The sequence below is a fragment of the Perognathus longimembris genome, chromosome 7 (assembly GCF_023159225.1).
Source record: "Perognathus longimembris pacificus isolate PPM17 chromosome 7, ASM2315922v1, whole genome shotgun sequence".
Lineage (NCBI taxonomy): Eukaryota > Metazoa > Chordata > Mammalia > Rodentia > Heteromyidae > Perognathus > Perognathus longimembris.
Genome location: NC_063167.1, coordinates 1917518 through 1937485, shown reverse-complemented (window position 1 = coordinate 1937485; position 19968 = coordinate 1917518). Strand labels below are relative to the sequence as shown.

The 19968-nt window shown below is 67.4% G+C and overlaps 1 protein-coding gene across 2 annotated transcripts in view; it reads right to left on the bottom strand.

The window, feature by feature from the left end:
- LOC125354486 (tumor protein p73-like) overlaps nucleotides 1-10255 on the bottom strand; it is a 35474-nt gene extending 25219 nt beyond the window's left edge. Inside the window, exon 1 of one of the 2 annotated variants that reach the window (XM_048350103.1) lies at nucleotides 9978-10255. In XM_048350103.1, the coding sequence (XP_048206060.1) occupies nucleotides 9978-10247 (270 nt within the window). In that variant the 5' untranslated portion in view covers nucleotides 10248-10255. The remainder of the gene's footprint in view (nucleotides 1-9977) is intronic. The other variant, XM_048350101.1, reaches the window with a different exon arrangement.
- Nucleotides 10256-19968: the final 9713 nt, after the last annotated feature.

Sequence of the window (19968 nt, the reverse complement as noted above, 5' to 3'; positions counted from 1 at the left end):
GGGCAGATGAACAAATGGATGAGTGGACAAATGGCTGGAAAGATGGACAAATGGATGGACAGTCAGACAGACAGTGGATGGATGGGGGGACTGATGGAAGAGTGGACAAATGGATGGATGGACAGATGGGTGGTTGGGCAGATGGATGGACAGATGGGTGGTTGGACAGATGGATGGATGGACAGATGGGTGGTTGGACAGATGGATGGATGGACAGATGGATGGATGGATGGGTGGTTGGATGGATGGATGGATGGATGGACAGACAGAGATGTGAAAGCGATAGGTCTATTCTAAAAGATAATAAATACGCATCACATCCAATCTGTGGGATGGCAGCAGGTATTCTTGGTACGGATGAGCAGGAATGAGGACAAGGCATGAGCCAGCCCCTCCCACCCTGAGAAGCCTTTCTTTTGGAGGAACAGCCCTGGTCCTTGGTGAGGGAGGGCCTTCCCTATCATTGGATCCTGGGCTGCATCAGGGATGGAGATTCTCTCTCTCAGGCACCCATGCAAGCTCCTGAGATAGGGTGGCCTGGCACTGGGCTCTCTGCCCAGAGGCGTCCCTTCAGGTCAGGAAGGTGGGCAAAGGTAAGACGCAGCACTCTCCGTCCCGGCACCATCCTGATAACAGAAGTCCCAGGCCTGGGCAAAGAGCCCGGGCTCCCTTGCTCAGGAGATGCAGGGTCAGGCCCGTGACAGCAGAGTTCGTATTTGAACTTGTCCACATTCTTTAATGGTCTGAGGGCAGCGCCAAGGACTTAGTCATGGAACTCGCAGGAGAGCCGATAGCATCTGCATGGAGCAGCCTCGCAGAAGGAAACCAGAGTGCTTCTGCAGCCAGTCGGTCAGCACAGGAGCTCTGAAGGGGGGGGAGGTTCTGGGGGTGCACGCGTGCGTGGCATCATTCAGCCTGCCCCCTCCCTTCTGTAATGCGGACTCCATGACGATTCCTGGTCGGGGGCCTCTGGAGACCCTTCCTCTACGGGCACTGGGCTGGACTGGCGCCTATGCTCAATGGACCTCGGTCCTTCCAGGTCTACTCTGTTACTGCGTTCCCAGAGACATGCCCCCCACTTTCGTGTCTGGCCACAGTGTCATCTGTGCCACCGGAAGACGGCGGAGACCCCACCGATTAGGACGTGAGGGAGGCGTTTTACGTCGCCCACCGCCTGGCCTTTCTTCCCTCCCCCGTGCCCCCGCCTGTAGCCCTCTCCCCACCTACAAGACTTGGTCCGGGGCCCCTATCCTCCTCTGGTGGAGCTGCTGGAACATGAACACCACGCGGAGGGGCCCAGACAGGCCCACGCCGCAGCCCGGGGGTCCCTCAGAACCGGAGGCCACCCAGAGGCGGACGTTAGACCCCCTTTTGGCAATAGTGACAGACCTGGGCAAAACCAGGACTTTTTTGGTTTGTTTTGCTTTCAATGAGAACTCCCAAGATAGTGGGCTGATTAGGACATGCCCGGCCTGCGGCGGCCCGCAAGTGCCTACATGTGTACGCAGGGCTCCTGGGCGCAGCCCAGGGAGACAGAGGAGCGAAGGGAGCCACGGAGCCCGCGGTGGCCTTTCCTGCAGGCCAGGGGTGCACCAGGCCCTGCAGGGACCTCGTGTCCGGGGGGGATGAGCGCTTCACCGGGGGCTCGGGGTTGGAGGAGAGTGTGTGTCACGGCAGACGCTGCCCACCGAGGGCCACCCCTCAAGCCCCCTACGACGCTTCCCAGACCCCGCGCACCCAGGGCCCGCCGCTCGGCAGGACAGGGTGGGCCAAGGGAGATGATCGGCTGTCAGGGTGCACCGATCTGGGGGCCCAGTGATTGGGGACCTAAGCTCCGCTGAGTACACCCGGCTTCCTCCCCCAAGTCTCCAGGGCCCCTGGTCCTAGTGGCTCCTCTCTCTCTCGTCCCTGAAGATCCGCTGAAGTTTCCCAACTCACTGGGCTGGGAGCAGCCGTCACAAATGAGAGTCATCCTAGTTCCGTGACCCCTTTCAAGACGCAGCTCTATTCTCAGCCCTTGTCCCTGTGACCTTTCTACGCTCTAGGTCTCAGTTGACGGCCAGGTGGTGAGCAGGCCTGTCAGAGAACCAGGGGCCAGGTGCCCAAGGCCTGCAAGCCTGGGAGCCCTGTCTGCCTGGGAGTGGAAGGAGGTCAGCGCTCAGCTCCTACCTGTAGCCTGCAGCCTGCTTACTGGACCCCCATTCGCTCCAATGGTGCCCTCTGGCTAAGCTGGGGTGGTGGGCAGGGTCCCTGTGAGGTAGGCGGGGGGGGGGGGAACCCACTCAACACCTTCAGGACCGGCTGTCCAGGCCCCGCGAGAGCACATCCTGGGGCAGAAGCCACAGAGGAACAGGAGATCTGCCAGGGCCGGGAAGAGCACCACATCCCCCAGTTAATCCCATCTGCCTAGCTGTGTGGTCCAGGGGTCCAGAAATGCCAGCCCCAGGGCTGCCCAAGGCAAGGGATGGCTGTTCACTCTGGGGCAACTGGCACCCAGAGATTCCCTCTGCCAAGGTGGTATCACATCTTACTGTCACAGAAGCTCTGCGGAGGGGGAAACCGAGGCTGCCAGGCACAGGAGAGGCAGGGCTGGAAGCTGACCCCTGCACCACAGTTCAGCTGCCATGCACAGGCTCAGGACTCCGTGGGGGACAGGACTGCTATCCCTGCTGTGCCCCTGGGCAGGAACTGGGGTCTCTGAAGGCATCTGGCATAGAACTGGATGCTCAGAAACTCTTACTTGAGTGACATAGACCTTCCTTGGGACTCTCAAGCGAATCAGAAAATGGCAGACAGTTCCGGCGTCTGCCCTTCAGGCGCCTCTGGTGGAAGTGTCCACATGCGTGCTGCCCAATCACAGCCCAAAGCCCAGGTGGTGGCCAGGGACCAGGCTTCTCCTGCAGAATACTTCAAACAAGGTCAGGGTCTTCCTTCCATTCTCTCCTCCCTCCCCAGGACTCACCCGTCCCCACCACGAGCGAGCATTGCCAGGCACAGGGACCTTGCCTTGTCCCCTGGGGCGTGGCCTCCCACAGGAAGTTGTATTCTGGCTGGCACTGGTGGCTCTCACCTGTAATCCTTGCCACTCAGGAGGCTGGGATCCGAGGATGGAGTTTCAAGGCCAGCCCAGGCAGGAAAACCCGCGAGACTCTTACGTCCAATCCATCACCCACAAGCCAGAAGTGGAGCTGTGGCTTATGTGGTAGAGAACCAGCCTTGAGTTAAAAAAAACTAACTGACATCCCTCAGACCCTGAGTTTAAGTTCCATTACTGACAGATGTGTGAGCATGCACGCACGCACACAGACACGCACGCACGCACACAGACACGCACGCGCTTCTTTTTCCCGTGGTGGTCCACTCTCCCCTAGCCCCCTCCCCGCACCCGAGGGCTGCCTTTATGAGCGTCTGGTGGCGGTGAGCTCAGGTGACAAAGGACCTGCCTACGTAGGGTATCACACACCGCGTTCTCCACAGAATTGCTTTTCTAAAGAAAATAGTCCTGGAAAAGCCCGCCAGTCACACTCCATATGTTTCCAGTCATTCCTCCTCGGCCTCCCTCCCGGCTGCTCCAGGCTAACTCCTGCCCAGCTCATCATCACCAGCTCAGCCTCCACCGTTCCTCCTCCTCCTGGAAGCTTCTAGAACCCTCCAGCAGTCCCAGTGTCCTGGGGCGTCCTCTCCCATGGCTCTGGGTACCACGCACCCACCCATGTGGGGTTCTGTCCTCCCCACCCCATGAAAGACAAGTCTGGCATCTTCACAGACGCCTCTGCTTGGGGTACGTGGGGGACCCCAGGCCCTGGGCAGACCTGGTGTGTTGGCGAGAGGGGTTTCCCGCAGGAGCACAAGGTCTGGGCAAACAGAAGAAGCTAAAGCCCACAGGAAGGACCACAGCCTCCAGCCAGGGGCTCTGGTCTGCCTCACACCCAGCACCCGGGCCACTCATTATGGAAGGTAAGCTCAGCACCCAGCTGCACCAGAGCCCAGGTCTGCCCTGACAGACCCCGGGGCCCTCGCTGGCCCTCCGGCCGGGCCTTACCAGGGGCCCTAGTGCCCGGAGAAGCAAGCAGCCACGTGGAGCGGCTGGTTTCCGTGCAGAGGGAGGAACTGCCGACGGTGCGGAGAGAGAAGTGGCTACAGCCCGGCTGGCCACCAGCCCCGCACCCCAAATCCACCTGTGACCTCAGAAGCTGCTTCCGGCTTCCTTTCCCTGCCTGCCTCTCCCCTCCCCTCCCTTCTTCTTCTTCTTCCCTCCCCTCTCCTTTCTCTTCCTCCTCCTCTGCGATCTCACACCTGCAAACCACCCTGGCCTGTCCTCCCTCTCCACACGCCTGCTGCTTCTCCCCTCTTCCAGCTCCATTCTGGCCCCCCTCCCTCTTCTCCAGGCCCTGCTCAGGACCCCTCCCCGCCCCTGGGATGCCGAGGCGGGCTGGCCCCTTCGGATAGACCAGGCCACGGGGAGCTGAGATCAGACGAGACCCAAACGCACCGTGAGCTCTCAGCAGAGGACCTGGAGACTCTATGTCCTCATTCAGCACAGCTTGGCTGGGTCACTTTCTCCTTCAAGAAGAGAATGATCCATGGGGGTCCACCCTGGCTTCCTCTTAGGAGCCGTTAGGACAGGAAATGGGGGCTGGAGCCATGTCCCTATTTGTGAGCACAAAGCCCTGAGTTCAAATTCCAGTATCACCGCCCCCCCCAGGAAAGGATGAGAATAGAGGGATGGAGGAGGGGCTGGCTGAGCCCCGGCCCCTCGGTGGTCCCTCCCCGTGCTCCATTCCAGCGCCACCTCCGCCCAAGGCCCCCTCCCGGCGCTGCCCCCTCCCCAGCGGGCTCTCTCCCCGCTCCTCCCCTGGCTTGATGGGCCCCGCACCGGGGTGGCCGCTCTGGACAAGAGCCGCGACGTGTGCCTGTGTCTCCCCTACCCTTGTGCAGCCCACTCAGTTATCCCCGACCACCTCTGCAGAAGCGGAGGGCTTGGGGGACAGGCCTGGTTGTCTCGGGGTTCTGCCTGATGCCTGCCCCTCACTGTGGGCCGGTGTCACAGCTACTCTGCTGGGACACCTCTGCACGGGACGGGGAGTCGTCGTCCCCCCCGACCCCCCCACCCCCAACTTCCAGAACACCAGGCTCAGACTGTGGCGGATTGTTCTAAGAGTAAGAACGTCTTGCGAGCCCCGCTCTTCTCCGGTGGGCATGTCTGAGCCTGGGCCCGGCCTCACCCTGGGGTTAGTGACTGACACCAGCCTGGCCCTGCAGGAGGCAAGCCATGCTGCTCGCTTCCTCGCTCGCTCCGAGACCTCCATCCCGCCTGCGTTTCCCACAGTCTCCCCGAGCCTGTGATTAAACGGATGGAAATGCCAGCAAGACGTGACTTGTGCGTGGAGGGGGGAGGGGCTGCCACCCTGCAGGTATGCGCACAGCCCTCTCCTCTTGCCCGCCAAGGCGAGGCCTTGCCCAGCCCCCATGCCAGGACCCTGTGGAACTTTCCACATCCCTGCTATGCCCGGGAAGCGTGCCCCCAGAAGCCCCGCCACCAGGCGTGTGTGCGCAGGACCCGCGGGGAGGCCCCACGGCCGCCGCGGCCCGGCCTCGACCCGGGGCCTGACGCGAGCGCACCGCGGAGGGGCCCCGCGCCCCCCTCCCCGCCGCGGCCCCCTCCGGGTCCCCAGCTCACCGCGGCCCCCAGGGCTTGGCTGAGCCATCCCAACGCGGGTCCCAAGGGGCCCTGGACCAAAGCGAGACTGACTTTGCCACCTGTGTTCTTCTCCCCCCCCACTCTGCGCGGCCCATCCGTCCCTCTGTCCTTTCCACAGGGGGAAGGCCCTGGATCCGATGCAGGAGTAGCGTTAACCCTTCTGCTTTTCTCCCCCCACCGCTGCCCCCACCACTCTGCGCGGGCCCATCCGTCCCTCTGTCCTTTCCACAGACGCTCCCGGGGCTCTGTCTCCTCTGAGGACAAGGTGGGGGGGTGGGGGGGCGGTTGGAAAGGCCTCCCAGCCCCTGCTCCAGCCCCGCTCAGCACGGGATGGAGACCTGAGAAATTAGGCTGTGACAAGTACACCCAGTGTGGGCCCACTGAGAGCAAAGCAGGCTCAAGGGCGACACTGAGAGCAAAGCAGGCACAAGAGCGACAGTCGTGATGGCCCACAGTGAGACAGAGCGACCCGCAGCCCGGGATCCTGAGACGGGGAAGGCAGACCGGAGCAGACTGGGGGACGGCCATCCAGGCCTCCGGCCTGAGACACAGCCGCCTGCCTCCTCTCACGCCCTGCACATTCGGGGGGCCCTGGGTCCTGAGCCGGCTCCCCACCAGCCCCCGCTCCCGGCCCCCAGCCCCCCACAGTGACCCCATCCGGTCCAGGCCTCGCCACGCAGCAGGTGCCTGGCCTCCGCTGTGCAGCCAGCACTGGTTCCTCTGTGCCTTCCCCGACTGCGCCCCACCTCTCAGCCTGTCTCCCCAATACCGTCTCCTCCTCAGCTCACCCCCCGCTTCCCCCTCACTCCCCATGTCCCTCCCCTCCCCGGGGCCTAAGGGTCTCCATGCCCTCCTGCCCGCCTGCCACCACGCCTGAGTAGGACGTGGCTGAGGTGCCCCCCTCCACGGCGACCCGTGTGGCCCCCCTAGATACTGCTGCCCATCCCAAAGAAACCCCAGGTGCCTGCAGCCCCCCCCCCCGCTCCCGCAGATGCCCGCTGGAGCCCCTGGGCCGCTGCTTCTCACCCCCCCTCCTGCATATCCTCCCGGGACCTCAGCAAACCCCTCGCTGTCTTCCCCTCTGCCCGTCTGTGGCTCTCTCGCCGGGTGAGGGCCAGTGGCATCGCAAGCACGGCGCCACCACAGAGCGATGCTCCGGCCGCTCTGCAGAGCCGCGATCCACCGTCTGGGAGGGCACCCCGGCTCTCCCTCACAAATCCCGGGGAGCCCTGGCTCCTCACACCTGCACCGCCCCTGGCCGAGGTGCCAGCGTCTCTCCCCTGGACCAGCCCAGCCACTTCCCAGCTCCCGGTGCCCACCCGCCCTCCTGTGGTCTGTTCCCAGCACTGCACCACGTCCTTCTGTCCTTCCGCTGCTCCCCGACAGCCTCGCGCGGCCACGCAGATGTGCACAGTAGACAAGAAGGAAGACGTCTCCACACCCAGGAGGCCGGTCACGGCTCCTCTGCGGCGGGAGCCCACGCCGCCACCCGCAGAGATGCCCAGCACAGCCCACACGGGCACAGAGGGCCGGCCGCCACCCGGCCTGCCTGCTGAGGCCCTCAAGCTCTGAGCGGCGGCGGAGCCCGGAGTCTGGGGGAGGGGGACGACAGAACGTGACCGCCGCCACGTTCGCCTCGGGAAGCCCAAGAGGACTCTGGGCTCCACTGTTACCCTCCCTTGACCCTTGGCTCCGGACATAGGGGTGCTGGCTGAACGCTTGTTGATGGGGTAAATGAAGCCACAACCGTGCTTGGCCTTTGCCAAGGTGGGGGACATGAGACCCCCCGGTGCATGATGGGAGAAGTGTGCTCCTGCCGGCTCTCTGCGGCTCAACGACTTTGCCTGTGTTGATCATCTTAGACGGCCCTTAAAAACATCCGAATGGGGGCTGGGGATATAGCCTAGTGGCAAGAGTGCCTGCCTCGGATACACGAGGCCCTAGGTTCGATTCCCCAGCACCACATATACAGAAAACGGCCAGAAGCGGCGCTGTGGCTCAAGTGGCAGAGTGCTAGCCTTGAGCGGGAAGAAGCCAGGGACAGTGCTCAGGCCCTGAGTCCAAGGCCCAGGACTGGCAAAAAAAAAAAAAAAAAAAAAAAAAAAAAAAAAAACATCCGAATGGCAATGACGCGCCAGTCCGTCGCTGGGGGCCTGGGGCCTGGGGCCTGGGCGCGGGGCGGGGCGGGTGCCCGAGGCTCCCGCAGGACGGGGAGGGTCCCCCAGGACCGCGGGCCTCGACCTCCACGCCCCATGGGAAGGCCCGTGCGTGTGGCGTCAGGCAACAGCCACTCCACGAAAGGAAAAACCACAACAGCCACACGCGCTGCGGGGCGGGGCTGCACAGCGGGCCGGCCAGGGGCCCCCAGGCCTCCGGTCCAGCTCGGCCTACAGCGGCGGCACCCCGATTCCCGAGACCCGGGAGGCGGTGCCGCCTGCGGCTGGAGGACCGGAGCACCAGGGGCCCACCTCAGAGAGCCCCGGCCACGGCGCATCTCCAACAACGACACGCTGGGCCAACAGGTGAATGGACGAGGGGTGACCGGCGGGGACACCCCTTCTCTGCTGGGTTGCAGGTACGAAGGCAGGGCAGGGGCACACAGAAGCCAGGGCCCTCCCGGCCCCGAGCGCCCAGTCCCGGCGGGCCGCAGCTCCGCACAGAGCGCACAGCGGAGGGAGCCTCGTGCCACCCCGTCTGTCTCCCGAGACCCCAAAGCTCTCAACAACAGCAGCTGGGAGAGGAGGGGAGTGTGCCCGGGCCGGGCGGGTGTGTGGGGGTCACTCCCCTGCAGACACACGGTGCCACACACGCCCACCACGCGTCCCTCCGTCCTTCTGTGACCTGCGCCGCAGCCACGAGCACACGCGGACCTGCCTCGGCGCGTGCACGCACACCACCGTACACAAGCACACCTGCGCAACGTTCCCACAGCAGCCCGCACCTGCACACGTGTGTGCACGCTTATGACACGCATGCACCCACACACTCACATCACACAGGCACACCGCGGAGCACGCCTGCAGCCAGCCTCAACACCGATGTGCGCCCCTCAGCACAATGCACCCCAAAGCCCGTGTCATACCTGCACAAGACACCCGGAGCAACCTGTACACACACGGTATGCATAGTGACAACACACACACCCAATGCAGCTGCACACTAGGCCCAACGGCAGTTTGCACATGTGTGCACACACTTACAACAAACACACCTACACCATACCTCTATCACACGAGCATAATACAGCCACAGCAGCTTGCACACACATGCAGATACACACATGCATCCAGCCACACACTGTGACAACAAACATGGCACACGTTCTCGCCTGCATGTGTGCCCATGTTCACACTCTGACACACAAGCATAGACAATGTGCGTATGTCCATATGCCAGCTCTCAAACACACCTCTGTCACACGCACGGGTGTGCTCTGGCCGTACCGCTCTGGCAAGGTCTCTGGCCCCCAGCCTTCGGGACGCCACACTCACTGCTCCTGTCCTTGGTCAGCAGAGCTGGGGGACGCCTGGACCCTGGCCAGCCACCCACTGCTGCTCGCCCAGCGCTGGTCCCCTGAAGCCCGCACAGAGAAAACGGCCCTTGGGAGCGCAGGAAGAGCCACCCCTCAACCTGCTCAATTAGCAGCCCGGTGCCTGCCTGGCCGCGGGGACCTGGCAGGTGTGGAAATAAGCCTGGGTCCCCAGGGCTCAGGCAGAGCCCCAGCTGCAGCCCCCTGTACCAGACCAGCTGCTCCTACACAGAGAGCAACAGGCGGCCGCGGGCCAGCCCGCTACCCCCGGACACGCAGAGCCCCCACGGCCCAGAGAACCCATCGCCGCCGCCGCCGCCAAGTGAACAAACTCCCAGGTGGAGGATGCCCTGGGCGCGCCCCAGCCCGGAGCGGGCGCCCTGCGGGTCCTCTGAGCCCTGGGCGGCTGGGGCTGAGACGCACCGGAAGCCCCGACCCCAGGGCTGAGCTCCGGACCCAGCCCGCTAGTCCCCGGCCCTCCGAGCTACGCCACCAAGACGGGCATCTCCGCAGCTCCAGAATCCTCCTGGCCTCAAGGCCGGGGGGGGGGGGACGTCCTCCAGACCCCCCACCCTTGGACACCTCCCATCCTGCCTCTACCACACCAGCTGGCAGCAGACACTCGGCCAGGAGAGAGGGAGAGAGAGGGAGAGATTGCCTTTCGTCTCTCCACCATAGCAAGCCACCCCCCACCGAAGCCCTGGAGAAAGATGGCGCCAGTCCCCCCGTGGGGCGCGCCCCACCTACCGTGGCGAGGTGCCGCATGGGGTCACCGAGGTACAGCATGGTAGGAGCTCGGGGGTCCGCACACGCCGGGCTGCCGGGGTGCTGTGGGTGGAGGCATGGGTCTAGGTGACCAGGGAGGGCGAGAGCAGAGTCGGGGCCGCCCGGAGGGGTGGACCGAGGGGGCGAGGCTCTGCGGCTAGGGAGGCAGGAGCCCAGGCTGCTCTGGAACATGTGGGCTGTTTGTTGGCATCTTTGCCTTCCCATCTCCCTTAGTTCTGTCAACTGCTGCATCTAACAACAAAACCCAGGCCCCGCCCCCGTCCCTCATGACTATTCATCCACGCCGGGGCAGGCCTCAGCTTGCCCAGATGTGTCGGACCGCACCACGGAGGCGGCGCAGGGGAGCCCGGGAGCTCCCGGCCGGGCCGTGGCTGCTCCACCATCCCCTTCACCTGCTCCCCCCGGGCCATCGCCCCGCGGAGACTCGCGGGGCCCTCGGTGCTCACTCCACCACCAGCCTCGGCCACCTGAGCTCGAGCGTGAGCCGGGCCCCCGGTACCCCGGTAAGCATCGACAGGCCACCCCAAAGAGCAAGATGGTGCCGCCAACCTCGGAGACCCCAGCAACCCAGGCGGAGTGAATCTCTCTCCTACCCAGGGAACGGGCAGTCTATGGGGGGCACCCCACAAGCAGGAGAGGTACATGGAGAAACTCAAATCCCTGGACTCTTAGGGGGACCGGGGGGGCAGGAGTCGCCCGTCATCCTCAAGACCCCAGAGCCTGCTTGACCCACGAGCCTTGCTCTTGCCCTTGCCGAGCCCCAGGGACAGAGCACAGCCATGGTCACCCAAGAGTAGCCCCAGGACGGCGGGCCCCACCCTCATCACCGACGTGGCACCCTGGGCTTCCCCCGCCCCCCCCCACCCCTCGGCCAGCAGCTGGCTCCGCGCACCGCGCGGGGTCACTGCCACGCCCCCGCTCGGGCATGCCTGGCTTTCTGATCCCCTGGAACCATCTCTGGCACGAAGTCACCCTCGGCGGAGGGGCCCGGTCCTCTCCGGCCCGCGGAAGTGGACGGCGGGACTCTGAGTTTCTAGGCCCCTAGAGCGGAACAGCTGGAGCCCGAAGCCCGAGCCGAAAGACCTGCAAGGAACCGAGAGCAGCAGGAGGACCCTCTTCTTCCGGGCTTCTCAATTCCCACCCAGCGGCAGCTTTCCCGGGGAGCTGTGGCCGCCGGGCCGCCCGGAGCCTGGCTGGCGCACTGGGGCTGGTGTTGGAGACCTGTGCACACGGGGCCCGCCCGCAGAGGCTCAGCGCTGCGCGCCCGGCCCGGGGCCAGGCTCCGCCCCGGGCCTCCACGAGGCCTCGTCGGTGGGCGTCCAACCCGCAGGACCGCGCGCCGCACACCGAGAGCCATTACCAAAAGGCAGAAGGGTGGCCGAGACTCCCATGGTACTGTGCCAGCCTGGAGCAAAGCAAGCTTAGGGGCCACACCAAGAGGGGGCGGGGGGAGAGGAAAATGGAAGAAGAGAGAGAAAGGGAAGAGGAGAGAGAAAGCCAAGCTCTGTCTGCGGGCCAGACTCTGGGAAAGGTCCTCTGGAGGAGCCTGCGAGGAGTTCTGAAGAGGCAAGCGGTCTCCCGGGGCGGGGTAGGCCCACGAGCCCCTGCAGGACTCCAGGAAGGATGCGCCCCAGAACGCCAGCTTCGGGAGGAGCCTGGCCCCGCCCCTCTCCCCAGCAGGCAGAGTGTGACACGGGGGACCCCCAACGGTCCACACCACGGCTCCGTGTCCTCAGGTGTCACGGGGGACACGCCAGCCCCGCATAGACTCGGGGGACGGCGATCTTCCTGTCACCCCAAAGGAGAAAGCAGAGGGGAGAACCTGGGGTGGGAAGATAGTCCTCACAAGACAGTCTGCCCACCCGAGAGAGAGAAGGAAGGAAGCAGCCTGCTCTCCCCCCGTGGAGGGTCTGGCTGGGGGAGGGGGTCCGCAGAGACCACCCTGGATGCTGTCAGTCCCCACAGCCGCACCTCCCTTCCTTCCCCAGGCTTGTCTGTGGCTGGCTGTGACCTCTGCAACAGGGAGGGGAGGGGCCGCAGCCCAGGTGGCTCCAGTGACGCCCCCTCCTCCCCAATGTGGGAGAGACAGGCCCCTGAGGGTAACAGGCCCCTTTGGGTTCAAGTTCATCCTTCACCAACCTTGCTGGGTGGGTGGCTTTGCCACCCCCCCCCCCACCAGCAGGCAGAGGCCATGGGGGCGCAGTGAGCTGACCGTGGCAGGGCAGGGCTTCCTGGGGGTGGGGGGTGGGCTGGGGTATCCAGCTCATGCCCCTCAGGTTCAAGCCTGCCCTGCCCAAGACACAGCTCCTCCCCCAAAGGAAACAATGTCCTTTCTGCCCACCTGCCCCTCTCTGGCAGGGTGGCGTGTGCCTGTGGGGTCACCGTCCCCCTTCAGCCCCCACCCCCCAAAGCTCAGAAGGCCTCCTGGGGGCGCTAGGCTTCTCCGGGTGTTTCCACCTCACTCCACTCCCGCAGCTGAGGGGCTGAGCCGTGCTGCCCTCCGCCCCGGCGGGCGACAGCCCTCCCTCCTCCCTCCCCCCAACCCCGGGCCCACCTGCCCCGACAGCTGTCAGCAGAGAAAGGCGCCCCGAAAGGCGGGAAGGGAGGGGCAGGGCCACCTGGAGGAGGCTCAGGGGAGAGCAGGAAGGAAGGGACCGCGTGGCATGGCCGTGTCCCTCGCTCCCTGGCTCATCCTCCTCCGCTTTCCCCTGCATCCTAAGAGCTGCCGGGGCCCTGGCTCTCAGGGCGGGGACAGATACCCAAAGCCCAGACCAGAGCCCAGCAGGAGAGCTTGCCTTCCATCCCAAGGTTGCACCCCAGCTCCCCGGCACAGCTCAGCTCGTGTTCATGGAGTGGGGCCCCCTGCTCCTCCCAGCCAGTGTGGTAGGAACCTGCTGGGTCACAGGGACCCCCACTCTGACAGCCTCCAGAGCCCCCCAAACCTCCTCCATTGCAGGGCGCCCTGGGCATCTGGAGTGCAGGGGGCGGGGCCTCCTCCCATCCCCGGCCCCGCCCAGCCGCGCGCCTTCCCCGCTTCCCTCCCGAGGACAGGGCGCGAGCTTCATTTCGCTCATCCACCCGTCCGTCAGTTCGGCTCGCCTGTTTGTTTATCCTCTGGGTTCAGGGTGGCCGGGGACTCAGCTCCCCGCCTCCCTCACCCAGAGCTGGGGTCGCAGGCACGGGCCACGCCCAGCCGTAGGTCTGTGACGGTAGAGCCAGGTGTCTGCAAGCCACCTAGGATCTGCGGGAACCGGGGCATTGAGGTCAAGGAGTCCCCGATGCGGGGGAGGCCTGGGGGGGGGGTGGACCTGGGTCGGGGGTGGTGGTGGACCCGCAGCCCCTCTCCCCAACCGCTCAGGGTCCCTGAGGAAACAGCCTCATCCACACAGGGCCCCTCGCCACCACACCTGCCACGGGCCACAAGCCCTCGGTGTCCTCACACTCAGGTCTGGAGGGCTGAGAACCGCTCAGCATCCCACAGTGCAGATGGGGACACTGAGGCCCAGAAGGGCAAAAGGGCTCCAGGGGCTTTCCAGCTTGGAAGGCCAGGGGGGGCTCCATCCCAGGCCACGGGGCTGTAGAACACAGACCTACCCCACCCCTGCCTCCTCCCTCAGACCCACCCCACCCCTGCCTCCTCCCTCAGACCCACCCGAGCCCCCTCACTCTCTGGCTCCCTCACCCACCTGGCCAGCAACCCTGCTGGTCTCACTCCTGCTGAAGCGATCGATACGGGAGGCGTTGGAGGCTGGGCCGGCCGGGGCCCAGCTGGTCCTGCCCACCCAGCCTCCGTCAGTACTGAGCCGGGCGAGAGTGGCAGGAGGGGCGAGAGGCCGTGGACCACGCCTCCCGGCCTGCAGGGCTGGGTGCCCTGGCATCCCTCGTGCCCTCCCATCACCCTAACTTCAGGAGCAGGGTCATGGAGGTGCAGAGATGTGTGGGGACTCGAACCCACCTGCTCCGCCAGTCTCTGGTGGGGAACCTTGGGCACTGAAGACACAGAAAGCACCTATGGCCCACATGGTCTCCTGCTGGTCCCCCAGCCTCCTCTTTATCCTGGGGACTGTGGGGGGCTGTCATGCAGCCGCCGTTGGGGACAGGGGAGTGGGTCGGGGGAGGCCAGCCGGGACTCGGCTCAGTACATGGTTTCTCTGTGAGGCATGCCGCGACCTGACGGCGTGGGCCCCCCTGCCCTGGAGCCGCGTGCCCTGGCAGGCTAGGACTCGCGAGCCTCGCTCGGCATGGGCACCGGCATCGGAGCCTTGGGGGGACGGCACATCCCACCCACAGGGCCCTCGATTGAACCCCTGCCGGGACCGCTGCGGGGCTCCGCTCGGGGTCCCTCCTCCCCGGAGCCTGGCAGGCCACGCGGACGGGAGTCAAACGGAGGTCCAGGAGGCAGACCCCGACGGAGGGTCAGGATCTGGTCTCTGGGGCAACCAGGGGTGCGGAGAACACGGGGGAGGGGGCGGGGGGGGGGCAGAGCCTCGCCGCCCACCGTCTCCCGGTGTGAGCTCTGGAATCTAAGGGCGCTGAGCTCTGGCTTGCGGTTCGCACTGTGATGGCCCCGCGAGCAGGGGCAGGAGGGGCGGCAGGAGCCGGGGGCCAGGGGAGTGCAGGACGCGCCCTCGGAGACACAGCCGGCACGCGGCCCTGCCCTCCAGACCGCCCGCACTGGCCGTGCCCGCCTCACACAGGCCCGAGGCCCTGCGACCTCCCCGGGAGGAACGGGGGACACAGCCCCTTGCCCGCCACACCCCCCTCGTGGGCGGGGCCTCTGAGCGGCCGCCTCGTGGGCGGGGCCTCTGAGCGGCCGTCTCGTGGGCGGGGCCTCTGAGCGGCCATCTCGTGGGCGGGGCCTCTGGGCGACCGCCTCGTGGGCGGGGCCTCTGAGCGGCCATCTCGTGGGCGGGGCCTCTGAGCGGCCGTCTCGTGGGCGGGGCCTCTGAGCGGCCGCATCGTGGGCGGGGCCTCTGAGCGACCGCCTCGTGGGCGGAGCTTCTGGGCGCGGCGTTTGCCCCACGCTCCAGGTAGCCTGGCTGTCCACCTGCTCAGGGGTCCCCACTTCTGAACGGCTTTGGGAAGAGCAGGCCAGGCCTCGTGCCCTCTGACCTGCCCTCCTGCACACAGGCCCCTTGCGGGAGAGGTGACCAGCTGCGCCCCGAGACTCAGCACCGCGGGGCCTCTGCTTCCGGGTGGTGCCCGCTCCCCTGACCCATCAAGTCCCCACCGGAGCTGCCCTGGGCCCTGGGCCTGGCGGGACCCCAGCACCCCGCGGTCCACTGGGGGAGGGGACGGCAGGCCTCACAGATCTCCCCAGGGTCAGAGGTCGTGCACCCCCTTCTGGCAGAGCCTGCCACAGTGGCCAGAGCGGGAGGCGGGACCACCCCACCGCCAAGGGAGCCAGGGCGGGGCGCTCTCCTCCCCCGTCCCTGAGGTGGGAGGTGGCACCACCGTTCCTGCCTGCCACGTCTGGTCCCCCACCTTCCGCTGGCGCCCTCTCCTGGGGGGCCACCCCCTTTCCTCTCTACCCGACCTGGCCCCAGGGTCAGGACCCAGTCAGAGATTAGGGAGGACACCCTAAGGGAGGCAATGGCTGGGCTGTGAGGAAGGAGGGGTCCCCTCTCGGGGGGCGTGGAGAAGACCAGCAGAGCCTGGCACCTGGCACCGTGAGAAGACAGGCCGCCCGAGGACAGTGCTTACCCAGGAAGAGGAAAAGCAAGAGAGAACCCCGACCCAGCCAGCCCGAAGCCTCCCTCCGACTCCCAGGTCCACCCGCGCCTGCGGCCCGGTCCCGCTCCGAGCCGGCCGATACCCGAGGACACGCGCCTCCTCCCGACAAACCACCGCCTGTGCCACCCCAGGCCCCGCCTCGACGGCCCCTCGCTCACCATGACGGACGTGCTCAGGCCCTGCAGGTGGAAGACGCCCCCCGCCGGCCTCCGCGCCGCCCGCCGCCTCCGCGCTCCCCCGGCTGGACTGGGGAAGGTCGAAGTAGGTGCTGTCCGGCTCCCTAGTGGGGGGAAGGAAGGGGCCCTCAGTGGCCGGCCTGGGCTTCACCCCGGCCTCCAGGGCCTGGGGCAGGGTTATCCTCCCGCCCCTTCCTCAGGGCCTCCCCTCCCGCCCCTCTCCTCTTCCCACCCCCTCCCTGCCCCTCCCTGGACTCTCCTGACCCACCCCTCAGGCGACCTAGCCAGGGGGAGAGCCCGAACCCTGAGGACTGTGGCCCGGGAGAGTGCCAGCCCTGCCGACCCTCCCTCCGCCCCTCCCTCCCGCTGCCTGACCCCTCCCTCCGCCCTGCCTGCCCCTCCCTCCCCCTGCCTGACCCCTCCCTCCGCCCTGCCTGCCCCTCCCTCCCCCTGCCTGACCCTCCCTCTGCCCTGCCTGCCCCTCCCTCCCCCTGCCTGACCCCTCCCTCCCGCTGCCTGACCCCTCCCTCCACCCTGCCTGACTCCTCCCTCTGCCTGACCCCTCCCTCTGCCCTGCCTGCCCCTCCCTCCCTCTGCCTGACCCCTCCCTCTGCCCTGCCTGCCCCTCCCTCCCTCTGCCTGACCCCTCCCTCTGCCCTGCCTGCCCCTCCCTCCCTCTGCCTGACCCCTCCCTCTGCCCTGCCTGCCCCTCCCTCCCCCTGCCTGACCCCTCCCTCCCCCCTGCCTGACCCCTCCCTCCGCCCTGCCTGACCCCTCCCTCTGCCCTGCCTGCCCCTCCCTCCCGCTGCCTGACCCCTCCCTCCCCCTGCCTGACCCCTCCCTCCGCCCTGCCTGACTCCTCCCTCTGCCCTACCTGCCCCTCCCTCCCCCTGCCTGCCCCTCCCTCCCGCTGCCTGACCCCTCCCTCTGCCCTGCCTGCCCCGCCCTCCACCCTGCCTGCCCCACCCTCCCCTGCCTGCCCCTCCCTCCCCCTGCCTGACCCCTCCCTCCGCCCTGCCTGACCCCTCCCTCCGCCCTGCCTGACCCCTCCCTCCCGCTGCCTGACCCCTCCCTCCGCCCTGCCTGACCCCTCCCTCCCGCTGCCTGACCCCTCCCTCTGCCCTACCTGCCCCTCCCTCCCCCTGCCTGACCCTCCCTCCCCCTGCCTGACCCCTCCCTCTGCCCTGCCTGCCCCTCCTCCCCCTGCCTGACCCTCCCTCCCCCTGCCTGACCCCTCCCTCCGCCCTGCCTGCCCCCCTCCCTCTGCCTGACCCCTCCCTCCGCCCTGCCTGACCCCTCCCTCCGCCCTGCCTGACCCTCCCTCCGCCCTGCCTGACCCTCCCTCCGCCCTGCCTGACCCCTCCCTCCCCGCTGCCTGACCCCTCCCTCTGCCCTGCCTGCCCCTCCCTCCCGCTGCCTGCCCCTCCCTCCCCCTGCCTGACCCCTCCCTCCCTCCGCCCTGCCTGACCCCTCCCTCCGCCCTGCCTGACCCCTCCCTCCGCCCTGCCTGCCCCCCCTCCCTCTGCCTGCCCCCTCCCTCCCTCCGCCCTGCCTGACCCCTCCCTCTGCCCTGCCTGCCCCTCCCTCCCCCTGCCTGACCCCTCCCTCTGCCCTGCCTGCCCCTCCTCCCCCTGCCTGACCCCTCCCTCTGCCCTGCCTGACCCCTCCCTCCGCCCTGCCTGACCCCTCCCTCCCCCTGCCTGACCCTCCCTCTGCCCTGCCTGCCCCCTCCCTCCGCCCTGCCTGCCCCCTCCCTCCGCCCTGCCTGCCCCCTCCCTCCGCCCTGCCTGACCCCTCCCTCTGCCCTTCCTGCCCCTCCCCTCCCCCTGCCTGACCCCTCCCTCCCGCTGCCTGACTCCTCCCTCTGCCCCTCCAGCCCCTCCCTCCCCCTGCCTGACCCCCCCTCCGCCCTGCCCGACCCCCCCACGTCAGCCGCGGGGCTGGCAGCGGTGGTACTCACAGGGAGCTCCAGAGGTGCTCGAACGTGGTCCCCTCATCCGGGGTGGGCGAGCTGGACTGGGCCATGGCCCCGCCCGGCGGCTGGAGGGCCGCTCACGCTGCGGGGGGAAGCAACAGGTGAGCGCCGGGAGTCTCACCCATGGCTCTCCTCTGTCACCCTGGCGATCCTGGAGCCCTGGCCAGGGACCCCCACGGCAGCCAGCCCCCACCTGCCGCCCCCCCCCCCGCCCCAGCCCGCCCTGGACACGCAGGCGGAGGCGGAGGTGAGAAGCAGGAGCTCAGACTTGGGGCTCCCCAGAAATACGAAGTAGGGTGACAGGAGCGCCCCCCATGGGCAGATCCCAGCTTAGCCTACACTACACCTCCCCGTGTGGCTGCTGTGGGGTCAAGCCAGCACCGGGGGCCCCTGATGCCCAGGAGTGGTGGCCCCCCCTGCCCCCTTGGTGCCGGCACCGGGGGCCCCCTCAGCCCGGTGCCCAGCAGTGTGCACGACTGTCCGGGCTGTTGTGGGACTGCGGTGGTCTCACATCCGGAGCTGGGGAGAGGTCCCCGCCTGAGGCTCCAGCCCTGGGGCCGGCGGCAGGGGAAGGCTGGGGAAGGCGGGGGACGGGCCCCGACCCTCGCCCAGAGCCCCAGCTTCCTCCCCGCTGTGGGTCACAGGCAGCCTCATCCCAGCTCCGGGGGGGGGGGTGTGGTGTCTTCCTCAGAACCTCCCTCCACACCCCACCCCACCAGGAGAAGGCCCCGGGGTCCCCGCCCAGGCACCGCAGGACAAGGCGTGGCCCACAGCAGACAGGAGGGGCGGGGACCGCCAAGCCCCCGCCCCCTGGTCCCCACCCACCGCGGAGGTGGGCATCTCCCTCGGGCCCCGCCAGGCCGAGCCCCACAGGGCCAAGCTGACAGGCCCAGACCTGCCCACGGGGGAGGGAGGGCGGGGGGAGGGCTCGGCCTACAATCTGCTGCTTTTGTGGCGGATGACCGCAGAGCCCCGGGGCACGCTTCTGGGGCCGACGTGTGCCAGGCCGTGGGTCCCTAGAGAAGTGGCACCCGCTGGCAGCCCCCCCCCAGGCCCCGGCTGGCCCGGGTCTGAGGGTGAGGCTTGGGCAGACCGCGCTCCTCGCCAGGCAGGAGACCCAGGCTCAGCCCTTCAGCCGCTGGCCCGCGGTCACGCAGCAGCCAGTGCGGGACAGCCGGCACAGAAGGCCGACAGAACCCGCCTGGCCCACTTCCTGCCAGCCATCGCCGGTGCCAGCCGGCCGGGCTTCTCACGCGGGGACCATGGCTGGTAGGGGCCGGCTTGAGCCAGTGTCCTTAAGAGCCAAGGTGATAAGCAGGGGGCTTCCTGTCCCCAGGCGTCACTCGGTCATGTGACCCTCCGCTTGGCCGCTGGACCGGCCCGAGCAGAGACAGAAATGACTTGGCTAGCGTCTCCGGGGGAGTGGGGCGAGGCCTGGGCGCCCCCCTGTAGCCCATGGGAGAGAGAGCACCTGCTCCGCTGGGAGACACTTGGCCTCCTCCACTCGGGGAGACGGTACACAGCCCTGAAAAGGAACACAGCCCCGATGGAAGCCCCAATGTCGCTGGACCTTGACCACATGCCGGTCTCAAGAGACCAAGCGGCTAGCCCCCAGGGGCCACATGGAATCCACGCCCACCCTGTGACGAGTGCGAACCCAGAGAGACGAGGCCGACTCGGGGGGAGGGGGGCTGGGGAGGCGAGCGGAGTGGTTGTTGGTGGGCAGGGGGCTTGCTCTGGGGTGACTCTGTGCTAGAATTGGACAGGGAGGAGCCTGCCTCCTCTCTGGGGACAGACGTGCAGGTAGCCAGGCCTCCGGGGAATCAAGGAGGGAGCGGGGGTCCCACCCTCACCCCTCACGTCCACGCCACCCGAAGGGGCACCCGGAGACACCCCAGCCCCACCCGGGAAGATGGGAGGTGCCCGGAGCTCGGAAACCAACCGGGAGCAGAGCTCTGGGGACCCGGTGAGGGAGGAGGCACGGGTGGGGGGGACGGAGGCCCCGAACCCCCGCAATCTGCCCCTTCCCCCACCCCGGCCCCTCCCTCAGACCCCAGCCCTGTCACAC